Source organism: Sorex fumeus, unplaced genomic scaffold (assembly GCF_029834395.1).
Source record: "Sorex fumeus unplaced genomic scaffold, SorFum_2.1 ptg000072l, whole genome shotgun sequence".
In the NCBI taxonomy this organism is placed as follows: Eukaryota; Metazoa; Chordata; class Mammalia; order Eulipotyphla; family Soricidae; genus Sorex; species Sorex fumeus.
Window position 1 is genome coordinate 47436911 of NW_026606129.1, and position 18926 is coordinate 47455836.

The 18926-nt window shown below is 51.1% G+C and overlaps 2 protein-coding genes across 2 annotated transcripts in view; one reads left to right on the top strand and one right to left on the bottom strand.

Moving 5' to 3' along the window:
- Positions 1-18926, bottom strand: part of FYCO1 (FYVE and coiled-coil domain autophagy adaptor 1) — a 72097-nt gene that overhangs the window by 13596 nt on the left and 39575 nt on the right. The window contains exon 15 of the mRNA XM_056129425.1: positions 732-827. Coding sequence (XP_055985400.1) covers positions 732-827 — 96 coding nt within the window. The remainder of the gene's footprint in view (positions 1-731; positions 828-18926) is intronic.
- CXCR6 (C-X-C motif chemokine receptor 6) lies at positions 8905-13519 on the top strand. Its single transcript, XM_056129426.1, has 2 exons — positions 8905-8963; positions 12471-13519. Exon 2 carries the CDS (start codon positions 12491-12493, stop codon positions 13517-13519), a length of 1029 nt encoding a protein of 342 aa, XP_055985401.1. The 5' UTR covers positions 8905-8963; positions 12471-12490.

Below are 18926 nucleotides of genomic sequence, written 5' to 3' on the forward strand. Positions count from 1 at the left end.
AATAGAGAAGGGATCACTAAGTCAATGATGGTTGGAGGGATCGTGCAGGGTGGGAGATGTGTGCTGAAAGTAGATAAAGGACCAAACGTGATGGCCTCTCAGTATCTGTATTGCAAACCATAGTGCCCCAAAGTAGAGTGTTTGGGGGAAAATGTCTGCCATGGAATCAGGGGTAGGGTTGGAAAGTCGGGGCGGGGGGGGTGGGGGGGTGGGAACACTGGGGACAATGGTGGTGGAGAATGTGCACTGGTTGGAGGGATGCTTGTTTGAATTGTATGACTAAAACTCAAACATGAAAGCTTTGTAATTGTTGCACCTGTATCTCACAGTGATTCAAAAACAAACAGAGTGAGGAAACCTCAAACGGCAGAGGCAGCAGGAACTGGGAACTGCTCTTCAGTGGGAAGCTCGCTCATCCTGGGCCAGGGGATAGGAAATATGGAGGGTAGCAGACACTCTGGGGCCTCTGATGTATGTGTGATGCTGGCTATTAACAGTACTGTCAATCACGGTGCCTAAAATAGAACTAGTTAAGAAAAAGGAACAACCCAGCAGTGTGAACTACAAAGGAAATACTGACCCCTTCATGAACAACACCTAAAGCGGAGGAGAGGTGAGCCAAATCAGCCAAGTGTGCACCTCAGGGTGCTCCCCAGCGCAGGCCAGGGAGCACTTCCCCCCCCCCCCCCCCCCCCACCGTGGCCTCCCTCAGGGTGGCGTGCGTCACTCACATCAGTTCTCCGGAGCGCAGCAGGCAGATTTCGGCATCCTGCCCCAGGTGCAAATCTTCCACATCCTCGGGCGTCAAGGAGTTGGATGTGGTATCCCTGGAATGGCAGGAACGAGAGAACAGCCACTGAGCTCTGGGGGTAGCAGAGTCCTGCAGCCAGCCTCAGCAATGCCCACAACACCCACAGCCACACCTGGGGGAGGCACGGGAGCTTGTCACCTCCACCCCCTGCCCCCTCAAAATCCAGGGCTCCAGGGAGAGTGCAGCTAGAAATAAGGGGACAGACAGCACCCGCATTCTCAGCAGGCTCTGGCCTGTCAGGGAACCCCTCGCCCCCTCACCTTGGCTTGTAAGCGATTCTCTGCCTGGTCAGTCTATACCCTGGAAAGCAGGTAGGAACATTCACCTTCCTGTGGGGGAAGGTGTGGGCATCAGTGGGCAGAGAGGCAGCAATGCCACATGCTTAAAGATGTATGGGAAGGGGAGCAGAGAGATATAGCAGTCAACACCAGGTGCTGGAGGCCAGGGGCACCCCACCAACCCACAGGAGCCTGGGACGGCACCTATGGGGGTCCCTCAGCTCACGACCTCCCTATGCCTATGGAGGCATTTAAAGACTCTGGATCAAGCCAGTCCTGACAGCCACTCCGTCGGGGGCTGGCAGGGATCAAGGCAGCACTGGGGCCTGTGTGTGGTGACAGCACTGCTCTGGGAGCAGGTGACGGGGAAGGGGGCAGACAGTGATGCCCCAGGGGGGCGTGCTGCATCCACACATTGTTGCTGTGTGTGACCCTCGGGGGCTAGAGGGTTGCACGTACTACAGCCCCAGGTTGGGCGGCGTGGCATTTTGTGACCAGCGCTTTACACAGTCTATACTTTGCTGTGGGCCTCACGACAACAGTCGGGTGGCATCCGGGGTCCCCGCGCCTCTCCCTGTCCCTCTTCTGTCACGGTCCTGCCCATACTGAGCTGACTGCCTTGTGGCCACGGACTTAAGGCTACTTGCAAAACTTTGTACACGGGGTGTGCATTGCTAGTGTGCAAATGCGGGGATCGGAGAAGGAGGAATGTGGGTTGCTGAAAGTAGACTATCGACCAAACATGATTGCCACCCATTGCCTCTTTTGCAAACCACAACACCCAAAAGGAGAGAGAGAACAAAGGGGAATGCCCTGCCACAGAGGCAGGGTTGGGATGGGGGGCCTGGGGGGTGGGAGGGATACTGGGACCCGTGGTGGTGGGAAATGGGCACTGGTGGAGGGATGGGTACTTGATCATTGTATAACTGAAATCCAAGCACAAAAATTTGTAAGTCTACAACTGTGCCTCATGGTGTTTCACTAACAAAAATTTTAAAAAAACATGTAAATGATGGAGAATGGGCACTGGTGGAGGGATGGGGACTTGATCATTGTATAACTGAAACCCAAGCACAAAAATGTGTAAGTCTACAACTGTACCTCATGGTGTTTCATTAATAAAAAAATAAAAAATAAATAAGTAAAAGTAAAGGCCCTCCCATTGATCATCGATTTGCTCGAGCGGGCCCAGTAACGTCTCCATTGGAGACTTTGTTGTTACTGTGTTTGGCATATCGAATACGTCACGGGGAGCTTGCCAGGCTCTGCCGCGTGGGCAAGATACTCTCGGTAGCTTGCCGGGCTCTCCGAGAGGGGCGGAGGAATCGAACTCGGGTCGGCCATGTTGGCTGTGTGCAAGGCAAACGCCCTACCGCTGTGCTATCGCTCCAGCCAAAAATAAATTAAAAAAATTTAAAAAAGAAGAAGAAATGTGGGCGTGGTCAAGAGGCGGTCTGGGGACAGATTCCCTGTGGCGGAAGTCCTGAGTGGAGGAATGGCACAGAGTGTGGGTGAAAGGGTCTGACCAGCGCCCGAGGCCGCTCCCGGGATTTCCTGACACAGAAGCCATCTCTCCCACCCGTCTCTGAACTGCCAGCTGCTTGGGGAGGCTGGACACGGCTTCACGCAGCAGCCTGTGCCTCATGCCCGTTTGCTGCCTGTCCCTGCAGCTGCTTCCTCTGCCCAAGGCTCCCAGACGGTGCTGAGGTTGTGGAAATCTGGGGACAGGGCCTGACTCGGGCAGCCCCCAGCAATGCCTAGATAATCTGACCTGCATTAACATCCCCAATGGGAGGCTCCCCCTGCCCTCCTGGCCCCCTAGCCCCCTGCCTATTGGGGGCAGAGCCTGTGAGATCCCCAGAGGGGTGCTCCTGGAGCTGGCGCTCACCCAGAGGTCAGGGGAGACAGAGCCAGTCCCAAGGGGAGTCACTCTGAGGGGCTCTGGCCTGGGTTCTCTGCAACTGTTTAATTCAGGGGGTGGGGGTTGTCCACGACCTCCTCTGGGGCACCAGGTTCCACTAACTCAAAAGGCTGCTCGTGTCCAAGGGTCCTGAGAAGAGTTTTTACAGAGTCCACAGAAAAGGAAGCCCACCCTGGCACCCGGCGCGGGGCTGCCTCCCTGCGCCCCTAGGGCAGTGCACACAGCACCCTACAGAGCCTGTGCCACCTCCCCAGCCTAGCCCAGCAGCTCCTTCACACGAGTGCTCCTGCCAGGCCCCCAGGTCTCACCCCAGGACAGGTCATCACAGAATGCCCGCAAGAGAAGCAGCTTGAGACTATGAAGTCTAATACCCCCGAGAAAGGCAGGGAAACGGGGTCCTGCGCAGAGGACACAGGCCCGAGATCACGCAGGCCCACCTTGGCTTCATTTGCTTTTTTTTTTTTTTTTTTTTGGCTTTTTGGGTCACACCCGGTGATGCACAGGCTTTTCACTCAGGAATTACTCCTGGTGGTACTCGGGGGACCATATGGAATGCTGGGAATCGAACCTGGGTCGGCCACGTGCAAGGCAAACACCCTACCCGCTGTGCTGTTGCTCCAGCCCCTTGCTTTCATTCTTTTCCAAAGTGCCAGGATCATGAGAAAATGAAATAACCCTGAACATGCAATGGGTTTCAATTTTCCTATATTTGGGATGAGATACTCTTGCCAGTTCATTTGCTTTAGTGGTTCTTATTTCACATGAATGAGGGCATCAGTAATTGTCTCTTCCTTATTCATCTTCAGTATAATCCACAAATGGGATTGTGCATGGGTGAATGATGCAGTTTTGGAGGTGACCATTAGGGACAGAGCCTCAAGAGAGTGAGAGAGCAAGAGAGAGCAAGTGAGCGAGCGAGCGAGAAAGACAGAGAGGAAGGAAGGGGGGGGAGGAAGTGGGAGAGAGGCTGAGAGGGAGACAGAGAGGAAGGGAGGGAGAGAGAGGTGCCTGCCATAGAGGCAGGCTGGGGATGGGATGGGGGGTGATGGGAAAGAAACTGGGGACACTATAAATTGGGAAATAAAAAACACTGGAGGAGAGATGGGTGTTAAAATACTGTATGACTGTAACCTAACCATGAACAGCTTTGTAAGGATCTATTTCATAGTGACTCAATTAAAAAAAATTAAATTGATTGTAATTAATCTATCTCATAGTGATTCAATTAAAAAAATATTAAATTGACGCCAGAATCTGGAAAAAACCCCAGTGCCCGAGAACAGATGACTGGTTAAAGAAACTATGGTACATCTACACAAGGGAATACTATGCAGCTGTTAGAAAAGATGAAGTCATGAAACTCTCATATAGGTGGATCAACATGGAAAGTGTCATGTTAAGTGAAGTGAGTCAGAAAGAGAGGGACAAACATAGAAAGACTGCACTCATTTGTGGAATATAAAGTAACAGAATGGGAGACTAAAACCCAAGAACAGTAGAGATAAGTACCAGGAGGACTGCTCCACAGCTTAGAAGTTGGCCTCGCATGCTGGGGGAAAAGGAAGCTCAGACAGAGAAGTGACCACCAAGTAAAGGGTTCTAGGAAGGCCTGCTCGGGATGGAAGATGTGGACTGAAAGCGGACTATAGACCGAACATGATGGCCACTTAATACCTTTACTGCAAACCACAACACCCAAAAGGAGAGAGAGAACAAAAGGGAATGCCCTGCCACAGAGGCGGGGTGGGGTGGAGGGGAAGGGGCGGGGGTGGTGGGAGGGATGCTGGGACCATTGGTGGTGGAAAATGGGATGGGCACTGGTGGAGGGATGGGTACTTGACTATTGTATGACTCAAACACAAGCACAAAAGCTTGTAAGTCTGTAACTGTACCCACGGTGATTCACTAATAATTTTTTTAATTATGCTAAAAAATTAAAAATTAAATTAAAAAATAAAAAAAATTGAAAAAAATTACTCCCTCCCTTCTTTCCTTGAACTTATCCCTGGCTCTGCACTCCAAAATCACTCCTGGTGGTACTTGGGGACCATACAAAATGCTGGGCACCCAATTCTGGGTTGGCCATGTACAAGGCAAACATACTTCCCACTGTACCATCTCTCCAGCCCTGAGTTTGCTTTTCAAAGACATTAACAGACCATGAATCAGGGAGCCACATAATGGACTGGGAATCAATTTTTTCATAATTAACACAAAAATAAGTATAACAGAAATATACACACTGCCTGTCAGGACTGTTTTATGATGCTGTCTTTTTGATTTTATGTCTATGTGCAGTGGCAGTCAAAAGAAAAGTATTTCCTACCGTGGAAAGACCACTAGAGGGCACCCTTTCTCCGACCAGAGCCAGTTCCTTTCTTGCTGTCTCTAATTTCTCAGAAAACTTCAAAAGCAAACACACTGCCTTCAAGTGACCTTCCTCTTCCTTGGACCACGGGTGCCTTCTGCCTGCTAGGGGGCCTTGGAGGGCTAATGGCATGTCACCCTGTCCTGCTGAGTTTCTGCTCCTGGACCTGTCTTGTCTGAGGTATGTACATCTGTCTGGCCATAACCAAGAAAGAAATCAAGGGGGTGACCAGTGAACAAAGGGTTTGTTGAGGAAGCACCTGGCAGCGTGGCCCAGGGGGTCAGGCCTCTATGGACGGTGGGTCCTGGGAGTCGGGAGGATGCCTCCAGTTTGATCTTTGTAGCCGGAATCTAGAATACTCTGGAATCCTTTTACAAACCGAACTGTCTTCATTGAAGCCAGTACTGCAGACTGCCTGGTGGGCGGGCAGACAGGTGGGGGAAGGGACCTTGAAAGGCCCATGGTGTGAGAGTTTCACTGGTGAGTCTTCTCTGGGGGTTCATTTGCTCCTCAGTCCCACGGTGGCCTCCACTGAGAACAGCCCCAGTGAGCGGGGAAAGGTCATGGCCTACACTGCTGGACTCCTAATGTGGTAGCTACTGGTCTCAAGTGACCATCCCAACCCCGCGTAGGACTATGCTTGTGGGCAGCATGGAAGTGGGGTGTGCCCGTGCGTCATCCTAGAGGCGGGTCTGCCTGCCAGCCTCCTCGGGTTTGCTTTGAGTGCTCAGTGGCCTCTCCTGGAAGTGACTAAAACCAGGCCTCCTCCATGAAAAGCGTTCAGTTGGCCCACTGAGCTCTCTCTCCAGCCCCGTGCACAAGCTTTTATTTCACTCTTCATGTCAATTCCTAGTAGGTTTTCAATTTTTTCTTTTTTCTTTTTTTTCTTTTGGTGGGAGGTTTTTGCTTTTGATCACTGTCTTCCTTCTGGCCCTGAAGTAAGTGAAGAAATACACTCTAGTATCTTGGTTTCTGATTGTTCGGTAACAGTGGTCTGACTATAAGACAGGCAAACTTGTGAGTACCTCCTGGAGCCGGCTCCCCAGCACCTCCAAACACACCTCAGCCAGCACCCTGGCTGCAGTCTGGTGATGTCACTTCTCTGAGGCTCTCCCAGCTCATGAACTGCAGCCTCTGAGCCCCCCCCCCCCCAACACACACATATACACACACCAACAATGGCCCCATACTTGGACTTTTTCTTAGCACCAGGTTCTAGAACTGACTGGGGACTCTCCTCCCTGGGCCCTAGAACCGACATTCTGACGAGGACTCCAGCTGGAGATGGTCAGGGCTTGGGCGGGCTGAGCAGGCCCACAGCCTGCCTTCGAGATGACCGCAGCCGGCAGCAAACTAGCTCTATTTACCCTCCCGTCAGCTCTACTCAGAAAACTGGGTTTCTAGGGGGAATCCCAAGACGTATGGTTAGGCCTTGCCCTTGAGAGGTTTAGGGTTTTGTTTCAAATGAAAAGTGATGGCCCTGAGACCCCCCCCCCCCAAGCCGGCCCATTTTCCTCTCAGTACAGCGGATGGAGTACCATAGTGGCCCCCATATCATGAGTGACTCATCTCCTCCAGCTGAATCGCAGGCTGCACACTGCAGGTTGATTTTGATAAATGCGGTGGTGGTCTCCCAAGTAAAAGCACTGCCCCTCCTCTTAAGCACATGACATGCACAGAGTCACGGGGGGCATCAGGAGCAGACCTGCCTTCCCCCCAGAGGGTACAGGACAGCACACTAAGAGGGAAGAGCATGTCTGAGCGAGCGGATCTGCCAAGGCGTCGGCCACCCTAGTTCCACCTTGTGAAGTGGTCCCAAGCAAGTAAGTTCCGGGGAAGAGCCCATCTCTCAATCTGACATGTCCAAATGCCGGCCTTGCTCACTCTCAAGAAGCCGGCTTGCCCCGATAGATCTCCTTTGGAAGGAGGTTGCTTTGGCTCCTCTCGCCTTCAGATCTGCTTGGGTCTGTTCACTGGCTAATTTCTTCTAGCCATCTTTCCATCTGTCTGCACAGCCTCTGGGCTTCTGCTTTTCACTGTAACCGGTTTGATAGAGTAAGATGTTTGAACTAGGCTGCTGATAAGAGACCCAAAAATCCATGAGAAGTCGTCATACTTTTTTTCTCCCCAAGGCCCCAGGGATAGCTGCATACTCAGAATGCTTTGGACAGTGAGCCTGACTTGGAGTCAGACTCCTGGTGAGCTAATCTTGATCATCTGCTTACTCCTCTGTCAGTGACTAGGGTTACATGATGGTACCTGGGAGTATCCAGGACAGGACTCCAGCTCCTAAGAGAATTGAGTATTAGTCCCTAGATCTTGGGGCTATTTCCAATGCCTAAAACCTTGCCCTAACGAGGAGTCAGAGGTGAAGGCTTGGGGACTGGGGAGTGATGGGGAGAGAACATCAGTCCTCGAAGGAAACAGGCTAGATGCAAGTACAGCATCAGAGAAGCAATGCCCGGTGACTCTGAAGAGAGAATCTGCTTCCAGGAAAGCAGAAACAGAGTCCTTGGAGTCCTTCTCCACAGAGGAGAGCTACCAGGGCACGTAACTCACGCAGACACTGAATTCTCACCTCCTGAGGCGCTTTCTGCCAGGAATGCCTGCATTTGAGGGGTCATGATTGATCATGAGCAGAACTGTAATGTTTTCACAGTTCCTCAACCTGTGGGGTGATCCCAGGAGTGGAGCGGGCAGTCTTGAGGACCCGCAGCACAGCCTATGGGAGTCCCGGAGTACAGGGGGACAGGTGAGTACAGCCTGCAGGAGCCCTGGAGTACAGGGGGACAGGCGAGCACAACCTACGGGAGCCCCGGAGTACAGGGGTGCAGGCGAGCACAGCATACGGGAGCCCCAAGTATAGGGGGACAGGCGAGCACAGCCTACAGGAGCCCCGGAGTACGGGGGGACAGGCGAGCACAGCCTGTGGGAGCTCCGCAGTCAGGTCAGCTTAGGAGGCAGCGCTGCAGCAGGCTCTCGACAGTCTGTCTGACCCACTGATCTGGAGACCCCCGAGACTTTGGCAATTAGCCATGTGGGACTGTTCTGGCTGCAGTGGTTCTCAGTGTTCTCTAAAGTCAAGATCAGTCCTGCCTTACTTGGCTGCGAGGGGGCTGGGGTCCCAGCTGTGTAGGGCCTGTCCGCCCACAAGCACTAACTCAGGTCAGAAATGCACTTGGCCTTGATCAGGCCCCAGACGGCCCCAGGGACAATCCATGACTCGTGACCGAAATACAGTTCAGACACCAATGCCACCATTTCCAGTAGACTGCCAGAGCCAGCTCTATTTCAGTGCTACAGTACAGACCCCTGAGCCAGGCAAAGGGGAAGGGCAAAGTCTTCAGTGAGGAGGCGGGTTGTGGGGAGATTCAGAGCCACTGTCTTTGGCCCGCCCCCGGCCCCTCCAAATATAGGCGGAGTCAAGTGACTCCTGACCTGTGATAATGGGATAAGCTTAGCGCTCATATTCACCAACCAGGAGCTCTTCAAAAACTTTCATCAGAAGCAAGGTTCACATCACAGAGGAGCAGAGGCAGACCTTGGCAAGCTCCTGTCTGAAACACACACAGTGCATCTCTGCTGGTAAGCTGTTTGCCTTCCCTTGATAGCTAAGGCAGGGGCTGACCCTGCGATGTTGGGGTTCTGACTCATGCCACCGTAGCGAAATTCTAAGCTTTGATGCTTGATGGTTCAAAAGCCACATCTTGTCATTTGGTGCCATGAGGGTTCGATGACTAATATGTGCAAATGACTTACCGTGGCTCTGGGCACAGAGTAAGATTGGGTATGGTGATGGCGCTGGTAGGCAGACAGTGGGGCTCTCCCAAGGAGAATAAGAGTCTAGTCACACTGTATTTGTTCCCTGAATAATCACTCCTTCTTGCATGTCTTCAACTTCTTTCGTGTGTCATTGGAGAGGCTATTAGCCAAGACTATTGCTTACTTTCTTTTCTCAATTTAAGTAAATGCATCATGACAGAAACCTTGAAAGTATGGTGAAATGTTAAGGAGGAAGGGGCTCAATTCCCTAGACACAAGTTTGACTTGTGTCACGCATTAGGAATTCTTAAACAAGGTTCCTCTGGAGTGTGTGCTAGACGGGTTCAGCGGATCATGAATGTACAGAGCTATAGGCAGCTATTCTGCATTTCTGAGGAAAATGCCTACGGCTTTCCTAAAACTCTCAAAGTGGTTTCTGATCAAAAACATTAAGAATCATGATCACAGAAGGCTCAGAAACATGAAGAGCTACAGATCATATTGCCTTCAATTCACTGTGCTAGTAATTTGCATATAGGTTCTTATTTGCTATGAAAGTAAGATGAGCTACTTTTGGAGTCTTAGAATTCTTAAAAATCTCCCATATACATGAGTGACATCAGCATTTCCAGATTCCCCTAATCGTGTCAAAGAGGAATGTTTCAAATAAAGGGGGGATGGGTGAGTAGCCTGTATTTATTTTGTCTTATTTTGGGGAGTCTCCCAAGCAGTGCTCAGGGGAACCAGGCCTGACTGTCAGTGATCTCTGGCCAGCAGAGCAGCAGGGCCATGCCCAGCCAAGGAAGTGAGGCTGCTCCTCTGACCTGCTCTGTGTTCAGACCCCACCCAGTACTTACTGTGTGTGTAAACAGTCCTGAGGGACCAAAATGCATCTACGTTTCCCTAAACCACTGAAAGTACTTTCTAAGTTTAATAGTAATACTCTGTTTTATGCCTGAGTAATAATCTGCTTCACTGCCAGTGACAAGACTATTTCTAGCTTTATATATTTCCAATTTTCAGAAATCAAGACTAACTTTATGGAAGATAAAGAAGAAAGGGATTGTTCTACAGCGTGTGTGTGTGTGTGTGTGTGTGTGTGTGTGTGTGTGTGTGTGTGTGGCACACCCAGCAGTGCTCAGGGCTTACTCCTGGCTCTGTACTCAGGGATCACTCCTGGCAGACTCCAGGGACCATATGGGGTGCTGGGGTTTAGCTATGTGCAAGGAAAATGCCCTACCTGCTGTACTATTGCTCAGGTCCCACCTCTAGATTTTTTTAAAGTCAATCTATAAGCCTCATTATGCAGAGAATTGTGCCATCTAGTTAGTTAACATTATATTCAAATCTACCAATTATAACAAGTGAATTGGTGTCATCCTTTGAGAAAAGAGATAATGCTAGCATAAAGATCATAAAGATGATTTGAAAAGGCAACTCAAGCAATAATGGGAGATTTGACATATTCTTCAGGAAAGCAAAAAAATCCCGTTTCACAGTGATGGGGGGAAACTTTTTTTGTCCTCATGAGCAATAGTAACATCTAAACTTTGACATTTGACCCAAATAGCCCCGAGAGCATCAAGAGCAGTGGGAGGGATGGCCGCAGGCTGGCCCTTTACTCCAGAGAGCCAACAGGCTGGCCTCAGAGCATACACTTCTCACTGTGTGACCTCACCCGGAGGTGAGGTCCTTCTCAGGAGAGTGTGCTTAGCCCCAGGAAAGATGGGGTGCCAGAGCTTAGCCTGGCACTATTTCCAGTCTGGACCAAGACCAGGAAAGAAAGGTCTCCAAGTAGATTAGAGAAGAGAGATGGTCTTTCCTTTTATTTGTTCTTGACTGGATGGTCAATATGTGGCTTTACTCAATCAAATTTGCTTTTCTTAAGACATCTTGAGGTGCTGGTGGGTTAATGGAAAGGATTCACTGCATGGTAAGGAACTGCAGGGCCAGGCAGTACAGGGTCAGTGCTACTCTCACATCAAGGGTTAGCTCACCCTGATGGCTGTCTGGCCCTCAGCAGGATCAAAGGGCATAGAGAAGGTTATAAGGAGAAGTAGGTAAAGGGACAAACAGGATAACCTTTCAGTACCTGTACTGCAAACCATAATGCCCAAAATAGGTGAGGGGAGGGGAGAGAGGGGGTAAAGAGGAAAGGAGAGAGGAAAGAGAAGAGAGAAAATGAGGGAGAGAGAGAGGGAGAGAGAGAGAGGAGAGAGAGAGAGAGAGAGAGAGAGAGAGAGAGAGAGAGAGAGAGAGAGAGAAAGAGAGAGAGAGAGGTGCCTGACATAGAGGTAGGCTGGGGGAGTTGGGGGAGGGGGGCGGGAAGGAAACTGGGAACATTGGTGATGGAACATTGTATGACTGAAACTGAATCATGAACAACTTTGTATCTGTGTATCTCACAGTGATTCAGTAATTTATTTACATATAAATATCAATTTACTATATAAATAAAAATATATGTTATATCTAAATATACATAATGATAATTTAAAAAGAAGATGCAGTGTTGAAGGGCTTGGGGGCCCCAAGCAAGGCCTGGCAGGGATCTATCTGAGCTCTCAGCCTCAAGGGAAGGCCGGTCCAGGACTGACTGCAAAAGGCTGTCCTTCTCCTGTCCCATTCCCTGTGAACCACCTCAGCGCTATACTGCTGATTCTCAAAGTTAAAGCTGGGTTCCCTCCTGGAGAAACGAACCAAGAAATCAGGAAATGAGGCCCTGATAGTGGGATGGCGAACTGATGGCAGACAAAGCGGAAAGTCTGGGTCTGGGCAGAAATGCTCCATTCCTTGATCCTTGGCTTTAAGCCAACTCTTCCAATGCTCCTTGTGTCCCCCTTTTTTCATTCTATGCAAATGAGGACAGGAAGAGGCAGGATGGACCCAAGGCCTCGGGAGAACACCTCTTCTTGCAGAGTGAGGGGTTGGCAGGGTGGGCAGCTGCTGTGAGCCGCAGAGAGATGAGGACAGGCCCTGCCTGCCCAAGAAAGAGCATGGCTGTTCCTGCAGAAGCACACTGCGTCCATTCTACCACCTGCAGCAGACCTCTGTTCTCAAGACCATTTAGGGCAGGACTTTTTGCACTGTGGTTTGAGTTGTCTTCCAGATGGGTAAGATTATGAAGATCATAGTCAGAGTGAAAAGTCTGTCAACTAGTTAGAGCGATTTCCCCCTCAGAACTATATCTGGGCTGGGCAGGCATTTAGCCCAAGTGGGAAGTCTTAGGAGGAGACTATTTGCCCTCCCTGAGGGCCCTGGGCAGTGGGAAGACAGGAGGTGGGAGGGGCATCCTCCGACCCAAACAGAACTTCTGTGTCTGACTCACAGGGTTTATCAGAACAGACATCATGGCCGAAAATAACCTTGAAGACCTTGAAGACCTACTTTTCCTCAATACTTCGGATGACAGCGACCAGGAGCATCAAGCCTTCCTGCACTTCAGAAAGTTCTTTCTGCCCTGTACGTATGTGGTGGTGTTCCTCTGTGGCCTCATGGGGAACTCTCTGGTGCTGATCATCTATGTTTTCTACCAGAAGCTAAAGAGCCCGACAGACATGTTCCTGGTAAACCTGCCCCTGGCAGACCTGCTGTTTGTCTGTACTTTGCCCTTCTGGGCCTATGCGGGCTTCCATGAGTGGGTCTTTGGTAACATATTGTGCAAAATCCTGTTAAGCATCTATACTCTGAACTTCTACACATCCATGCTTTCGCTCACCTGCATCACTGTGGACCGCTTCATGGCCGTGGTGAAAGCCACCAAGACCTACACCCAGCAGGCCAAGAGGATGACGTGGGGTAAGGCCACCTGCTTATCTATCTGGCTGATCGCCTTGCTGGTTTCTTTGCCTCAGATTATCTATGCCAAAGTCAGCCACACAGACAAGGGCTACTGTGGCGTTGATGAAGAAAGACTTTCCACCGTGGTCCTTGCCACCCAAATGACACTGGGCTTCTTTGTGCCACTGCTCACCATGATCATCTGCTACTCAGTCATCATCAAGACCCTGTTTCAGGCACGGGGCTTCCACAAGCACAAGTCCCTCAAGATCATCTTCCTGGTGGTGGCTGTGTTTCTGTTGACCCAAACGCCCTTCAACCTTGTGAAACTCATCCGCAGCACAAACTGGGAGTACTCCACCATGGTCAGCTTTCAATATGCCATCACGGTGACGGAGTCCATTGCCTACCTGCGTGCCTGCCTCAACCCCGTGCTCTATGCTTTTGTTGGCCTGAAGTTTCGGAGGAACTTCTGCAAACTTCTCAGAGACATTGGCTGCCCTTATCTCAGGGTCTCAAGCCAGTGGAAGTCTTCTGAGGACACGTCCCGCACTTCTGCCTCCCACAATGCAGAAGCCACCAGCATGGTCCAGCTGTAGGCCTTTCTGAGATGAAGATGGGCTTGCAGGAGCTACACAGGAGTTGACAGGACCATGGCTGTCTCCTCTGGGTGTGATGGACAAAGTCTTTGCTTACAGCTTGTGTATCTCATAGAGAAGTAACTAAATGTGGAATGCCAACAGTTCCAGAAGAGAGGATCCACTGCCTACCTTCTAGAGGAAGACAACTCTTTGACTGGTCCCAGGTGTGATCTGCACCCGCAAGAGGGACTCATCAGCCCTGGAGATTTCCAGCAGCACCCCATCACACCCCCTCTCTGGCCCAGCGATGCACTCCCACATCCGTGGGCACATGGCAACCGTACGGATGCTTGCCACCTTCTTTGACTAACAGAATGTAGAGCTGCTGTTTCTATGCTGGTAAGAGACAAACCCTCTGCCACATCCTGGCAATGCTCATCCTGGTGCATTGCCATGGAAGACTCAAGACAACTTGAGAGAAGCTTCTGCACGATACATAAAAAAGACCCCAGAAGGCAGCATTGGATCTGGCCTCACCTCTGGCAGATTGTGCTGCACATGCTCCAGGTACTAACTGAGCTAGGTGCTCCTGCTGGTCTTCAGGACTTACAACGCCTATGTCCCCCTGGCTGTGTTGGTCAGACCAGGCACGGGAGACCCGTGATTCCTCTAGAAGAACACCAGGCCCCCGTAACCTGATTTAATGATCCATGCCCCTAGCCTGGGCAAGCTCCCTGATGTGGCAGGCGCCAGAGTTTCCAGGTTACCAGTCAGGACTCGACTTACCTCTCCCAGCAACAAACACATGCCCTGCTCTCTTCATTGCATCCTGAACTTGACCCCTTAACCCTCATTCCCAAGGAAACCCAGAAAGCAATTATTTTTAAATTACTCTACTTTTTTTAAACTTGCCAACTTCCTTCCTTTTATTTTTCACTTCATTCCTTTTTTGTTTATTGAATCACAATGAGATACACAATTACAAAGTTATTCATGGTTGGATTTCACTTATACAATGTTCCAACATTCATCCCTTCACCACTGTATATTTCCCCCCACCAATGTCCTCAATTTTCCTCATTCTGGTCCTTTTGCTATCCTACACTGCCTTTTGGCCCCCCACACACTGTGGCAAGTTTCCAACCACTGACCAAACCCTCTGACCTTGTTTTTCCTGGCCTTGGATCATTAATCTAATACTATTATTTTTGTATCCAAAATGAGTATAGTCATTCTATACCTCTGCCTCTTCTTCTGACTCATTCCAAAACCCAAGTTACAATTAAAAAGTCTAAGTTTTACTCAGTGACCAAAAAAAAAAAAAGAAGAAGAAGAAGAAAGAAAGAATAAGAAGAAGCAGAAACAATCAAATGTTACAGTTGGTGTTGGGTGCAGGAACATATTTTGTTCTCTTCTTCAACACCCAGGTGGGAGATCCCCAGAAATGGTGGCACCATGGGAATGAATGATATGGGATATGGAGGATATCAGGTTCTTCACCTGGGAGTGGGACTGAAATTAGAGAGGGCTGACAATGCTGTTGGTGACAGATAACGCTATGGGCTCCCAGGTTCAGAAGATGCTTCTAGCTCCCGGGAAGCAAGGGTCATCAGACGGCCATAAAAACAAGAGCAGCTGGCACATGGCTCAGCCCTCCTTTAAAATGACCCAGGTTATGCTTCTCCTTAGGGTCTGACTCATGCCTCTACATGCCTCTATTCTCTTTCTGGCTAATCTTTGGAGGACTAACATCAGAGAACACAAAATGAGCCCACATAAATCACAATCAGCTGAGAAGTCGAACGGTCCACAGGAAGCTAGAAACCAATTTTAGACTACATGACTATAAAGAAGCATTTCGGACATGGATTTGCTCACTTAAAAACAGAATTATCCAACACCTCACACCACCTCCCTCCCAAACACACTATTAATACATAGAATAAAAACAATAAAAACCCACTCATATAATTTTTGTGACTAGGAAAGAAAACTTTTAGATAATCTACTTTATCCTTCAAGGTTCTTTTATCATTAGGTACATTCTGATTTAATGTGGCATGTCTGAAATCTACCAGAGATAATTAAATGTAGGCTCAGAACATGAGAAATAGGTTGAAATTCAAATTTTCAGGCCACTGCTCTGTCAAGGAAATGGAATGTACCCGTGATGATAACACTTAACTGTGGTTTTCAGCCTCCTGCCCAAAATGTGAGGGGTATTTGTTTAACCTCTGCCTTGCGGTCACAGAATGAGGCTGTTTTTTCAAATGTCAGATGCTTGTGCACAGTTATTTGATCCCTGTAATCACTCAGCAGGCTTTAAAGTTGCCTTTTTGTTTCAATAATAAATAAATAATAAAGAAATTAATTTTAAAAAAAGGCAATTTGACTTTTTGGCTCACACAGCTCAAAACCATTCACTGGATGTTAGAGAACCAACAGGTGGATAGTGCGCAGGTAAGTTGCCCAGAACTGGCACCACAGGGTGGCTGTGAGGTCTGGAGAAACCAGGAAAAATCCCAGCTCTGTTCCTCCCTCTTCCTGGTTGGAGAAACAGGAACCAAACAACACCCGCCTTGCAGAGGACTTGAGCTAAGACTAGCTGGGTTTGCGGTTCATGCGAGAAGGGTTCCAATAAGTCAGTAGTCATTCCCTGTCTCTGGGAAGAATTAGCAAAGCAACGTGGAACCTTCCACCATCCCCTGGGAGCTGGCAAAGCTCAGGGACACTTGCCTCCATGCCTCTAGGAGATGTGCGCATGCCACGTGCATGCTGGTCCTTCCCAGGACAGGACAGCAGGCCCGTGGCTCCTACCCACATTTCCTACATGTGTCAGACACATCCTTGAGAGAACAGCACTGCTGTGACCGAGCCACACAGACCTTCAGGGTGTCAAACACCAGATCTACCCTCTTTTCAGGGTCTGACGCTGACCTCGGTGTCAGAAAGGATGTTTCCTGCATCTCCCCTTGAGCGCCCAGCTTGATACTGGGCACGGTCAGGTGGGAGGCGGCTCCCCGGCCTCCCCAACTGTCCCACCCCAAGAGACTGGGAAGGAGCGAGGAGCAGGGAGCCCGCCTGCTGTGGTAACCTCCCCACGTGGCCCCATGAGGGAGGGCGGCTGCTGGGGTGTCGGGGCCCCGAACTCTGTGATGGTCCCAGCTCTGCGCATCCATGAACCAGCCACTTGGGCCCCCCTGGCCCATTTCTCCATCCACACTATTGACTCGTCAGGGCCCTCGTGTGAGGAGAGCCTGGGAGCAAGGCAGTGCTCTGCAGTGATTACTGGGCAGCTGCAAGGGACTCCCCTGGGTTATCGCCAACCAGGTGCCTGTCTGGTTGTGCTAGTCAGTGGAGAGCAAGCATACACTGAGCCGTGTCCACCCCAAACCTGCCCTGCCAGTCGCCTACGCCCAGCATAGCAGCTGTGCTCCCCCTGCCTTGGCCCCACACACTCTGGGCCCTTTCCATCATAGTGGGGTAGAGAGACCAGCCGGCCAGGCCTCTCTGGGGCAAATACCGTCACTGCAGCAAACATGGGCAGCGCACCTCGCGAGGTCCAAGGGACTCTTTCATCTAGGCCCCTGTGAAGGGCCAGTTTCCCCCTCAAACCTGCGCTTCCTCTGTCCGGGGTCTCTGCTCACCCCATCACCTGATGTCAGCCCTGGGGAGGGGGCAGGACTCACACTCCCCCATTCCCCAGCACTTGTGGTCTGGGTGCGTTAGTGATGGCCATGGGGTGGGGGGTGCTCCATGGTCTTCAGTGTGGGAACATGGAGTGACTCTGGTTCCAGAGGCTCCCCAGTAGCCCGAGCCCAGGGATTCTGTGTGTGTATCCAGGTGGAGGGCACAGGGCTGCAGAAGTGAAGTGGACAGAGTCCCAGGGGTGGTGATGGCAGCAGACACAGTATGTAGAGCCCAGAACAGAGGGTTCACTCGCATTTCCTCTCCCAAGGAGCTCCAGAGGCTGTGCCCCCTCCCACGTGTCCAGCTACAAGGCTCATGGGAACAGCCAAGGCCCTCGGGTAGGGGGCCCGAGACTACACCCCACTTGCCTCCTTCATGTGAGGAAACCAGTTCAAACAGATGAGTGGAGGGAGTGGGGGCCAGAGGCCCTGCGGACAGCTCTCTCTGCCCCCATGCACTGCCCCAGGGTGTTCCAAGCCACTTCAGGGCCTCAGTGACTGCCAGTTTCGATCTGGGTGCTGGTAGAGACACTGGACTAAGCCGAATGCAAGGTGGCTTTCTAGCCTTAACCACCATGCCATATCCTGTTCTCATTTTGTTTCCAAGCTACCAGGCATCAAACCTCCTGGTGGGTGACAAACCCACCAAAAGCTCTCGGAAATGCTCTGACCGCACGGCAACAGTTCTAAAATGGCGACAGAAAGTCAGCCTGTGAGTCAGGCGCGAGTTTCTTGAGTCGGTCAAGCTCGGCATCGTCTGGGTTCTGGGGCACCTTTCCCTGGACAAGAGCATGGCGCTGAGTGCTGGGTTCCAGGGCACACAGGAGGATGTCTGCATGGGTCAGCCCCTAGCATCGCCAGAAGACAAGGCCCGGTGCCAGGAGGCTTCTGTGTGCGAGGCTCAAGGCGCAGGCCTTTGTTCACACCCATCTCATCAAATCCTCCCAACCACCCTGGTGGGAGACACGTGTCTGCTGGGCAGGCAGGGGCACTGAGTGCAGGGGGCAGAGGTCCCCACATGCCAGGGGGCCTAGAGTGGTGGCCAGGGATCTGCAAGGGTGCCGGATGCTAAGGCCCTTTGCTGCCACATGGTCAGTGATCAGTAAAGAGTTGATGGCTGGATGACTGGGCAGTAGCTTGGCAGGTAATGGAGCGGAACATGGCCAGGGGAAGGACCATGGACTCCGGGGGGCCTGGGAGAATCTGCAGGGTGAGGCACAGAGAGAAGGCTCCAGAGAGGGGGTCAGGGTCAGGAAAAGGCAGGGTCCAAAGCTGCAGAAGCAACAGGGACAGCCTTGAGCTGGCTAAGGGAACTGGCATAACCGTGAGGCCTCCCTCAGCCGCTCTCGAACCTGAGACTAGAGGCGAGTGCAGAGATGCACAGAGGCGAGAGCCTCAGGGAAAGGAGGCACCACGGGAGGATCGACTCTACGAATCCATTCCGGCCTTCCTCTGAGAGCAGCACTGCCAACCGTGATGCCGGTGGCACAAGCGTCACGAAAACCAAACGGAAAGTAGAAGAGGAAGTGTCCGTCTCTGGAGTCACGTCCAGTCCCCTGAGTTTCTCTGCTATGGAAACAGCCGCGGAGTCGGAACCAGAAGCTGAGAGACAGAGTGAAGCTGCGGGCAGAGACAGCTGACCCCACCCCATGGGTTCTGAGACGTCAACTGCCAATGTCCATAGTAGGGGGGCACCTTCCATGGTTATTCCATGTTTTTAAAAAGGAGCCCTCACA